Source organism: Cryptomeria japonica, chromosome 1 (genome assembly GCF_030272615.1).
Source record: "Cryptomeria japonica chromosome 1, Sugi_1.0, whole genome shotgun sequence".
NCBI lineage: Eukaryota > Viridiplantae > Streptophyta > Pinopsida > Cupressales > Cupressaceae > Cryptomeria > Cryptomeria japonica.
The window spans coordinates 701,171,818-701,184,189 of NC_081405.1; the positions used below are offsets into that span (position 1 = coordinate 701,171,818).

The following is a 12,372-nucleotide window of genomic DNA, read 5'->3' on the forward strand; positions in this document are numbered from 1 at the left end:
ACCATTTAGCAAAGAATACGGATTATTTCTTTCATGAGAACTAATTTACAAGGCTATCACTGTAGAAAAAGATAGACCATAAAATTTTGTTTGGACCAAATAACCAACCAATCTTCAAAATAACAATTTAGCTGTGCAGAAAATCAAGATAAGAAGTAGACACAAATTTAAACCATGATAAAGTAGACATAAAATATGAAGTAGACACTGAGCTAAAATATAACATAAAAATATAGACCATTCAACTGTCATAATAATAAAATACTTTGGATGGAAGCCTCAAAAAATTAAAATAGATTTAACACTTTTAATCTTGTTAGTTTAAATTGAAAGATCCTTCTAATGTGCACGTTGAATATTTTTTTAAACAGTAGATAAGTAGACACAAAATTAAACCATGTGTGACTATGTATTGACGACATTAACAGAAATCCTAGCATCTGAATATAGATAAAATAAAACCATGATAGAGTAGACACAAAATATGAAGAGTGAACAACGAGTGAAGATATAACCTCGGAATATAGACCATTAACTTGTTGTAACATTAAAATACTCTCTTTGGATGGAGACCTGTTGTGACGTTTTCACACATCGCCCCATTGCAAATGGGGACCCTTGCTTTTTTGCTTTTTAGGGTTTGTTCTTTAGGTTTTTTAGGGTTTTGTTAGTTGGCCTTTGCATTTTGAGTGCTGTCGGGGAGATCAATAGGGTAGCAAGTCCGGCTTGAGTTATGTCCTGATCCTGAAATTTGGCTAAGTCTGGAATGCCCTGATCCTGAAATTTGACTAAGTCTGGAAACTGAAAAACCTCAAAAAACTAGATTTTGCAATATAACTCCTGGAGGTCTGAAACCACTCTCAAACATCCTGAAAGTATATATGGAATATAACTTAAAGTATAAGTTCTTATACTTAAATGTTATATTCCATAAAAATTATCCTGATAGAGAGTTCGAAAAGTCAAATTTCGCTCCTGTCCTTCTCCAAGGGTCCAGAGCGAAAAGCGCTCCTGTCCCTCTTCAAGGGTCCAGAGCGAAAATGCTTAGTTAAGTCATTCCTGACCGTGTTTGGACGAATTGAGACATCAAAAGCATGGTGAAGGGCAAAATGAGCATAATAGAGCATCCAGACTTGATCAAAAACAATGAAATGATGAAGTTTTGCCTAGAAGGTCAAATTCGCTCCTGTCCCTCACTGAAGGACCAGAGCGATTTTCTTTATATGCATAGTTTTAGACCTTTTTTGGACATTAACTTTTATTCATAGCATTAAGTAAGATGATATCTTCCTTAGCCAAGACTTTTTTTGATGAAAATTGTAACGATTTGGCCTAGAGAGCAAATTTCGCTCCTGTCCCTCAGTGAAGGACCGGAGCTTAAAGTCTAACATTGCTTTGTCCTCGCAGGATTTTAACGACTTGATGATTTGAAGAGGTCCAAAGAGATGCATTTTACCAAATGAATATAACTTGAAGTGCCGTCATGAAGAAAAATGAACCAAAATGCAAAAATCGCTCCTGTCCCTCAGTCAGGGACCAGGGCGAAGTCTATTGTAGCTCCCGTCCCTCTCCCAGGGACCAGAGCGAAATTCTTCATAGGGTATGCACTGGGCAAAGATCAAGCAAGTTTTATGTTCGAAGGCAAGAAAGGAGGTGAATTGAACCCGTTGAAGATAAATTGAAGATTATAAAACGTCAACAAGGGACCCAAATGCCCAAGTTCGCTCCTGTCCCTCAGTCAGGGACCAGAGCGATTTTTACCTTAGACAAATTTCTTGCCAAGTTACAGTGAATTCCAAGGCATGGATGAGTGGAAGGAGGCACAACAAGACCATTGAAGATAATTTTTGAAGGTGACAAAGTGTAGTTGAGCTTGAAAGTACAAATTCGCTCCTGTCCCTCAGCCAGGGACCAGGGCGATATCTTAGTTATGTTGCCTTTTCGCTAAGTTCAAGCCTCTCCAAGACAAAGAACAAGGTGGCAAGGACGTTTCGAAGCATCTTCATCAAGCACAAAACATCAAAGGTCGCCAACATTGAAAGATTTGCACTATAATATCCCAGTTCGCTCCTGTCCCTCAGGAAGGGACCAGAGCGAAATTTGCATAAAGGCTCTAAATTTTGAAAATTGATCACGTTCCAAATGTCCAAAGGGATCGAGGGACTTTATTTTACACGATAAAAGTAATTGCAAGTTGGTCGAAACAAGGACAAGCTCAAAATGTTGAAGTTCGCTCCTGTCCCTCAGGAAGGGACCAGAGCGATATTGATTATATTGGCCGATTCATGCAAAAATCACGTTAAGTCAATGATTTGCAAGGTCATACAAGGTCTAAGGTGTCATTTGAAGATGATACACAAGAGTTTTGAACGTCAAAAGTCTATCAAATGAGCTAAGGGAGCTATATCGCTCCTGTCCTTTGGACAAGGACCAAAGCGATTTTCATCAAAACACTCATGTCCCGTCAAAATCATGACAAGGCAAGGATAGGCAACGTCAAAGATGCTATTTGGAAGGTGATGAACGAAGAACAAAGATCAAAAGTTTGCCAATTTGAGCCAGGACATAAGGATCGCTCCTGTCCCTCTCCAAGGGACCAGGGCGATATTTGCTAAGTTACTAGTTATCCTTCGAAGATCACGTTAATGTAAAGTTGCACAAGGTTTAAAACATCATTTGGAAGGCGATACAAAGGAGGTGAACGTTAAAATGTTACTAATTCGAGTTTGAAATGGAGAAAACATCAAGATCGCTCCTGTCCCTCTCCAAGGGACCAGGGCGATGTCACATCAAAGAGCACTCATTCACACAAGCAGGACACTCAAGTTCGAAAATCCTAGCGAAAATGGCAAATTCAACGTGGAGATGAAGATTTTGGACGTAAAAAATGCAAGGATCAAGACAAAGTTGATGGATCGCTCCTGTCCCTCAGTCAGGGACCAGGGCGATGAGGTACGTATCTTTCATCTTCAAAATTTGGCGCTCAAACAAATATTTTTAAATTTATTTTAAATGCTAAAATCGATAATTTTTGAAAATTCAATTAAATGGCATTTAAATATTGCGCTTGGTATTAATTAATTATTTTGCCTTGTAAAAAAAAAATCGAAGTTTATTAATTAAAAATGAAGGCATTTAATAATTAATTATTAATTTAATAAAAAATCAAAGGGAGCGCTTGGTATTTTATTGTTTTATGAAGGTCGGCCCTTGTTATTTATTAAAAAATCGTTTAAATTGCTTTATTTTTTACAAAAGTCGGCCTATATGGAGGTGAGAGGTAAGTGCTTATAAAGGGAGGTGAAAACCTTCATTTTTACATCATCGTTTTACCATTCAAGTGCGAGCTTTCATTTCAAGCAAAGGGGGTGCGAACCTTATTTTCATTGTGCAAACTTGTCAAGCATTGGAAGACTACGTCAAAGAACATATCAAAGGTGGCGATATTGATAAGAAGGACATTTATTTGAAGATCACGTTGAAATATCAATTTTGCCTAGGCGATTGTATCCATTTTGCATTCTAGAGTTTGCTCTCAAGTGAGGTATGGCGATATGGATTTATTGTTTTGATTTTGATTGTTGATCGTCATAGCCTTCAAATTTTGAATTTTGAATTTTGAATTGTAATAGCTCAATCCTTATTTAGGAAATAATAACTCAAGGATTTATTATGAAGTTTCCTAAAAATTAATCTAATCTATGTTATATATTGCAAAATCATGTTACTAATTTTGAAATGTTGTGTAGGCATCAAATGGAGATCTCATCAAGGAAAATCAAGCCGGATCAAGGACGGTCTTCGCCGGGACGATCAAGCCAGGACAGGGGCGACCTCTTTCAATCCAGCGTTCCAAGGCGAGGTACATCATCATCTTGCACATCAAGGACAAAAGGAGTTAGAACAAGAGTTAATTAAAGATAGCCTCTCAACGACATCAAATTGAATATCTACCAAGTTGCAAGTGTCAAATGAGGTGGCGTCCTAGTCATCATTTCTTTAATCAGTGAGGTCCACCTCAGCATGTCCAGATTCAATGTACTTAATTCATGGAAGGTGGCACAAACTCCGATGTACCTACCCCGGTTATCCATTGGTCGATTTTTCTAGAAGGGACATGTGTCCAAGCAATACAATTTTATCATTGGTCAAGCATTAAATGTTATGTAATGGTTGTAACAAACCCTAATTAGGGTTTTCATTGTTGAATCTTGGCCATTGATCTTGAATTGATCTAAGCCATCAAATTGTATTGTGGGCACTATATAAGCCCAGGCATTTTCATTTGTAAAGGCTAATTAGCAATAATTGGAGAGAGTTGTAAATAATAGAAAGCAGTTAGTAGATAGAGAGTAGTTAGAAATTGATAGAATAGTAATTAGAGTAGAATAGGAGGACAAGGCAAGAAATTGTTGCCATTGATTGTAAACAAACTCCATTTTCATTGAAGTAATGGTGAAGTGTGTCGTTTCTTGCAATTTGCATGGTTTCTTGTTGAGTCTTCAATCATAGATGGTAGATGATTAGATGAATGGAGGAAATGCGATTGATTAATGGTGGAATTCGTATATCCATACTACTAGCAGTTTGTTGATTGCAGACTTGCCTTGTGTAGTCAACTGGAATCATTCAGTTTAAGCTCAATTTCAATTTGTCGCTTCTTCATTGATATGCATCAACTTGATGGTGTCTATGCCTGCGGTGATGATTTGAACATCATAAAGCTTCCCTTAGAAGATCGCACTAGCCTTGTGGAGATGGTCCATTGATGTCAAAACAAGACCTAGTTAGAGTTTCATCAAAAATCAAATCATTGCTCCTACATTCTTAGTATTAGGATTAGATCTTCTCTTCGCCCTCATCCTTTTTCCATTTTTTCAAATCTAAGCCAGTAAGAGCCTGTGTTCCAGCAAAGCAGATCGGAAGTTCAATCATCAGATGTAAGTCCCCTTGTGATTCCAGCAAATCACATCATACCACTGGAGTTTATCCACACATAGAGACCCTACTAACCAGAACATTGGAGTCATCCTAACTGATCCTTCATGCGAATCTTCAGCAGTTAGAGACTTTATTCAAGAGAGGATAAGATGCCTTTAGGTATTTTATTTTGTGTATGATGGTGTACAAAATACACGTCAACAAAACCCAACCAAAATAAAATAGATTTAACATTTTTTACCTTGTTAGTTTAAATTGAAAGATCCCTGCAATGTGAACATTGAAAATTTTATTTAACAATTTATTCATCTACTTGTATATGATGGTTGAATTTTGTGTACATACTATTTATATGGCGTGAAATTATGGAATGTATTTGTGCTGGTTGAATTTTGTTGGTTGAATTTTGCATAGATACTATTTATATGGCGTGAAATTATAGAATGTATTTGTAGTAGTGTTACAGCAAGAAATTGCCTGACTTTGACTCAAATGCACCACTTCCCAACTCCCTGCAAATTTGCAACAAGTTGTGCCTTCTATGCATGTCCCAACAAGTTCCCGTTTGTAGTGCCCCAAACATATCACACAACTACACTATTCATAAAATATTTCACCATTTTGCAGGTTCGAGGGTTTCACAAATTGGCAGGATATTGATTAAGGTTTCAAATGCAGTTTAAATGTGATTTAAATGCAAAAAAAATGTTGAAAATTGCAGTCGGATTTGGGGGGGGGGGGGGGTGAATCGTCTGCAAGGCAGATTTGCAAAAATTCAGGTATAATCAGGATTTTTTGAAGATTTTTGCTTCTCTGGTTTAAATTCTGTTTATTTAGACTTGAGTATGAACAGCACAGAAGCTTTATGTATGACCTGGTGAAATAAAACCTGAGTTCGTAAAGTGAATTTCCACTTCTATGAATATTGTTGTTTATCCTTGCACTGAGTTTGTAAATTCAGTTTTTAATATACCCGAGTATAATCTGGAAGTTTTTTCATTGTTGAGTTTTTTACACCAGTATATTTCACACAATGGACTACAGTGTGGGTCCATAGTCATTTTTCTGTGTGTGTGAATGTCCATAGTCATCTCTCTCTCTCTCTCTCTCTCTCTCTCTCTCTCTCTCTCTGTGGTGTGTGTGTGCGCGCACGTGTGTCCATGTGTGTGTGTGTGGCTGTGTGTGTTTTTACACTTTGAGAGTTGCTTTAAAACCATAGGATGATCATAAAGGTAATTTATCAATATGAGAGACTAGATAAACATGTCATGGAACATTTGTGAAATTTTCACTTCAAATGTGTAAATAAGTCATCCTCATATTATGGTTGATAAAAAGCTTGACAAAGAATGACTTGATTAGTTTGTCAATGAATGAACAAAGATATTATTTTATGATTCTAGGAATGTATCAAAAGAATCCCTGCTTTTTTTAACATCGCCTGTTCATTTAATTAAAATAAAGGGCAATAAATGATGCATTATTTTTTTGGGAAACAATCTTTATGTTTTAGAAAGAGAAATGCTTGTATTATTGAAACTACATCTAATTAATGCTTGAAGGAATTGAAAAGATTAAGTTATACTCTTTTCTCTACTAGCTTACTAATGTGGTTAAGCCACATCAAGATACATACCACCCTTTGTAATTCAAGATGTCATCTCTCTACTTGTGCATTTTCTATACATATCTTCCATGTGTATAAATGTTTGCGTGCGGTGTTGTCATGTGTGATGACAACAGTAGGAGGTTGAAGTATGTTGCTTCACTGTTTAGTGTTGCAACTGTTAATGCAAAAAAATTGTAGGGCTTGTTTTGCACACCAACAACAAAACTACAAAAATGCACTATGACTCACATTGCATGACTTGTGAGTTCAAGTTTAGTTATATGATTTAGTGCATCTTCAAAAAGAACACTTCAAATGTCTATACCATAAGATCAAGCCTGTAATGGTTCATACAACATACTGTTCTCAACTAGTGAGAATATTTTTTGTTTTTTATCTACCACCAAACTTGATCCTTCATCTAGCATTCACTATAAAACTCCTTAAGCCATCCTTCTCACCATTGCTTGAACAAGAAACTTCACAGCACCCTACAGAATTTGTGATGTCCCCATCCTAGTCAGGGACAATGGTTTGAGGAGTTAGCCTATTTTTGGACCCTTGTAGGCTAACAAGGTATGGATAAGGGGATCAGTGATGCAGTATATTGAGAAGTGGTCTCTCTATTTGTTCTAGTTTAGTGTTGAGTTCAGTTCTGGACTTCGTTTCATCAGTTTCTGACATTATATGAGGATTTCCTAATTTTCAGGGAAAAACTGCTAAAAATAGACATGGGCCTATTTTCATTGTCCTGGCAAACTGTGGCCCCAGCTTCTGACAGATTCAGTTTTTGAGCAATAATAAGGGAGATATGAATTTTTAAGTGATCCCCACAGGCAATTAATGTTTTAATTAAATATTAAAATAAAACCACAAAATGCATCACTTAAATTTATTTAAGTGAAAATTTAATATCTCGTAAGTTGGGTGTTGCTTTTAGGGTTAAGTTGGGAACCCTAAAAGCAAGTTATGATTTTTAAAAACCTAATTGCCAAAAATCGTACTTATTGGGTATTTAGGCAGCCAAGAGGAAATTAAACCTCATTCATTGATATTGAGCATTTGACATTTCTTCTGAGCACTTGGCTAGGGCAGCTAGGGTTTAAACCTGTTTTGGAGAGCGTGCATTCTTCGGAATTCAGTAGCTTTGAGATTGTGAAAGATCAATCGAATTGTTGCAGCTTGGTTGGCTTCATTTAGAAGTCAAATTGAATTAAATTGGGGCAGATTTGGCTTCTTACAAGGCAAATTTGGCTTCTTACAAGGTAGATTTGTTGTAGGTTTCCTATTTACTGTTTTGTTGTTAATTCTTCTGTGGTTTGGAAGCTTCGTTTCCCAAACACACAGCTTGCTCATTTATTTGCGCCATCTTCCATTGTTTGGGTGTCTTAGTATTAAATAAGAGCAGATCTGAATTGTTTTAGAATAAAAAATCAGAAATTGGTAAGTTGCTGATTGAATTCTTTTAATTCAATAAATTGGCTAAGGACCTACAGGTATGCTTCTAAATTCTCCAGTCTATTGTTTCAGTTGATTAATTTCATGTATTATTTCAATATGTGTTGCAAATTAAAGAAACCCCCTTCTGCAACTTCTGTCTATTTCTGAAAGACCATCTTAATAATCAAAATTACAAAGAAAATCTACAAATTACAGCAGGTTGAAGAGTTGAACCAGCAAGGGTTCATCACAGAATTAGATCCTGATCAATTCTAGATTACACCAAGAGATCAAATTGTTGAGACCACAAGTGTGCAACTGTCAAGACACAAAGCAGTTATTCAGGGCATTCAAGGCAGGTCTATGTTGATCAGTCTTGAGTGCAAAAAAATTTCGAAACTTCAGCTTTAATTTCCACAACTGGTTGGAGACACCATGGGAGCCATTGCATCTAAAAATGGATGAATAATACAAACCAACCCACAACAGTCCACACACTTACTTTGCCCGCATTGGTTGCCCCGGACAACTCGATGCTTCACTGCATAGCACAACTACTAAATCACATACTACTAATACTGCAGCCTATTGACACTCAGTTCAGTGCCTCAGTGCACTACTTGAATGGTGCCTACCAAGTTGGCACAGGGAGCAGAGGACAAATTGTACATATCAAGCTTGATGCCAAAAGTTAAAACTGCATGCTGCATCTCACCAATCCATATCACACTTTAAAAGCCCACATCATGACAGCAAGCCAGGCTGCTTAGCACACACAAAAGACAAACCTCTACATCAAGCAGTCAGGTAAACCATTCAGTGTTACAGCATCAGAATTGTTCTGCAAATGTCTCTGATTGTAACAGGCTTTCTTGCTTTTGGGTATATACTTGTAGTTGACTGTTCTGTAACTGTCTCTGATTAGTATAAGAGTGATTTTGCTATCTCTTGTTTTCTAAATATGTAATAGTTTACTGTGTTATTTCCTATTGCCATTCCATAACTCGGAAAAATTAACTAATCTACCAGAGAGGCTTAGTAGTGTCCTGTGTACTACCATCCTTGGTATTGTGGTAGGATCACCAAATTTCTAATGAGATGTTAGATAAATTAGAATTAAATTTAAAAACAACGGGAACCAACTCCTCGAAGCTCTAGTCAAATAACTGCAAGGCATATTTGATGAAAATGTTTTGAAAGAAGAACCTGCCGGGACCTCTTACCTCACAGAATGCTGACTTTTATTCTTGATAATTAAAACATGGGTAAATAAATTTCCACACAAATAATTGCTACTCATCAATGACTTGTGTTACACCAGCTTGGTTTTTCAAAAATACTAATGAAATTTAATATATCTAATGATGAATTACTGGTGAGATGCTTTTATGAAGAAAAATTTACTGCCTCAGCCAGAAGATTTCAATTCTTTCTACAGACCCCATACTAAAAAGCTAAGATACCTTGTTTCAGTTTTGCTTTTTAAAGAATTTGCACTGGAGAAACACATATTAACTGCAAATGAATAGTGTGTAAAAGGGATATCTGGATACTAATAACAATTGATGTATTTTCCATGCAAAAAATATGTAAACCAAACCAAACCAGTATTTCTAGACGGATTCACCCCACACCCATCATTTTAATCTCGAAACACCTCATGAAAAAGTGAAAAACTAAAGCAAGCAACTAGACTATTCTGGCTATGGCAACAATTTTCTAAATTTCTTCAGTATGAAAACTAGTTTAAGTTTAATTGAGTTAATATTTATGTTTGAAGAATCACATCAATAATGTCAATCAGACTAGGTCTCTGTGTACAAACTTGCAACACCATATAGGCAAACACATAATCTGAAGATCAGTGGATACTAATTTAAATTAGGTCAAATTGTGATTTTTTTTCTTAAAGAACTGCACTACCATACATGTTGATCGTGGCAAGATTTTTATATATGAATCATACCACCATATGGGCACAAACATAATCTAACACCTTTCCTCACATTCTTGAAACCGAAGATTATCATGACCCAGAAGGAGTAAATTTTGGAGGAAATGAAATCACACTAGCAAGACCTAATTTTCACATTAACATGTTGCATTTTAATCATAAAAAAATCATTTATTAAATTTCCAACCTTTGAAAGCAACTAAGGCATATACTACATACCGTGTCCCAGATCTGAAGTTTTATTGGCCTGTTATCAATGGTAATCATACGAGCACCAAACTCCACACCAATTGTCAGGTCATGAACTGGCTGGAATCGCTTATCAGTAAACTGGAGTAGAAGACATGATTTACCCACCCCTGCATCAATACAGGAAATCATTCACAATAAAAAATGTAATCTTCAATTGGGTACGGCAATCCATATTCAAACGTGCGAATTGTTAAACGCAACTGATTTCTGTATATATATCAAATTCAGATTTCAATCATATTATTTATTTGAAAAAAAAAACTTGAATTTTCGTTTCGGTTAGAAAGAAAAAAAATCTCTCTTAAAATATTAGGAAAAATCAAAATTTCATGTAGGTAAACAAATCCTTATTCAATCATACATATTATTAAAAAACGACATGCAAATTGCAAATTCTATTTCATTGGGCATTTTATAAACTCAATAGTAACTTACAGAGAAACAGGGTATGTTAAATTCATATTCAATCGCATGAATTATTTGATAAACAATTTTTTTTCTAAAGCGAAAAAACGAGTAATTTCCATTCGAATATGTCAAACCTACTTTCAATCGCATGAATTCCTTGCAAAATAGATAAGTTGCCCATTAGGGTATTACCAATACCTCATTTACCAACGTGAATTTCGAAAAAAGTTACAGAAATTCATTTGGGTATATCAAAACCTGACCTGTATCACCAATTATAATGTACTTGAAAAGATAGGCGTAAGACATCTTCAAGATCTGTTAAAAGTATTGGAATGATCGCTGCTGCAGATCTGTTCACTGTAGTATATAACCCCAAATTCCAGTACCGTACTAGAAATTAATTAGGGCTTCGATATCAATACACCAACAAAAAAAACAAGAGAACATTATAACAAATAAAGGGCTGATCAATGCAGTTGTTAAAGAGCTTGCCGTTGTCTAAAAGATCTGTCAATTATATACACCGATCTATTGCGGGTTTCTTTTCATGCAAATGGTGAAAGGAATGGATGACTCGCAGAGCCAGAACTAAAGAAAGCTTTTGACGAAATTTTCCGTTTCTTTTGTTGGCAATTATGATTTCCAAACCCCACACGTATGCGTGAATTTTGAAATAATATTTATCGATGTCCTGCTATGGGTGGTACATTTGCTTTTAAGGAAAAAAGTTTATTCGATAAGTTTAGGCAATTTATGTGAGAATTGCCTAAAGTGGCTGAGACAACTGTTAATACTTACCTACAAGGACAGGGATCCATTCACTCCAAGCTGGAATGAATCTACACCTTTCATGGGTGTTTGCTTATGTGATAAGAAATGAAAAGGAAAGAAAGATTTGAGGTTAAGGTATCCCTTTCTTCTTTTCTGTTTTTTTTTTCCTTGTTAGGGAAGAGAAAAGTTCTTTTAAGAATTAGTTTAGTCTAAATTTTTATTTTTTTTAAGGTTTTAATTGGTTCATTGTTATGTATTTAAGATATTAAAAAGATATTGTTTGTATTTAATTTGTTTGACAATTAATCAATTAAATGTCATTTAACCAAAAAAAAACTCTTTGTGATGTTTGTATGTATGTATATATTGCATACAAACAAAAAACTATTATGTTTTTTAATGTTTGTATGTACATATAATCTGTCGTGCCAATTCAACAAAATAATGCTGCATGGGACATCATGAAAATAAATTTTTTTTTCAGATTTTATTCATAAGTTATATGTCAATTAATGTTGCATAGGACATCATGAAAATAATGGTTTTTTTTTAGATTTTGTTCACGAGTTATATGTCATTTGTGATTTGTGGAGGCACGCAAGAGGTTGAGATTTCAAGCAAAAGATGGATATTATTCAAGCTCTATAATTGTACCAATAGGTATTTGTGTTTAATTTTCATTAAAGTGTGTGTTCTTTAGCTATATATGGGTGAAGTTTCCTTATGTTTTTTATTTTGTGGAGGGTGTGTGATTGATATGTAGCACAAATCTTATTTTTTATGTTGTAGTGGTAGTGGTTGGTCTAGAGAACACATTTGTGACTTCGTGTTTGGTGTGGAGCTTGATCAATATCCAAGCAGGAGATTGTTGGTATGTGGTGATTGATCAAGTTGTCAAGCTTAAATTTTGGTCACTTTGTTGGTTGTGTTTCACCCCGAATCAATTAATGGGGGAGTGCATGGAAGCCCCTCTTGCCCCAAGTGAGGGCTCAAG

At 35.5% G+C, this 12,372-nt stretch overlaps 1 protein-coding gene across 1 annotated transcript in view; it reads right to left on the minus strand.

Moving 5' to 3' along the window:
• LOC131044636 (ras-related protein RABB1c) overlaps positions 1 to 11,311 on the minus strand; it is a 28,019-nt gene extending 16,708 nt beyond the window's left edge. Inside the window, exons 1-3 of the mRNA XM_059221552.1 lie at positions 11,100 to 11,311; positions 10,868 to 10,964; positions 10,164 to 10,303 (exon numbers count right to left, since the gene is read on the minus strand). Of these exons, the coding sequence (XP_059077535.1) occupies positions 10,164 to 10,303; positions 10,868 to 10,913 (186 nt within the window). The 5' untranslated portion in view covers positions 10,914 to 10,964; positions 11,100 to 11,311. The remainder of the gene's footprint in view (positions 1 to 10,163; positions 10,304 to 10,867; positions 10,965 to 11,099) is intronic.
• Between the last annotated feature and the right edge of the window lie 1,061 nt (positions 11,312 to 12,372).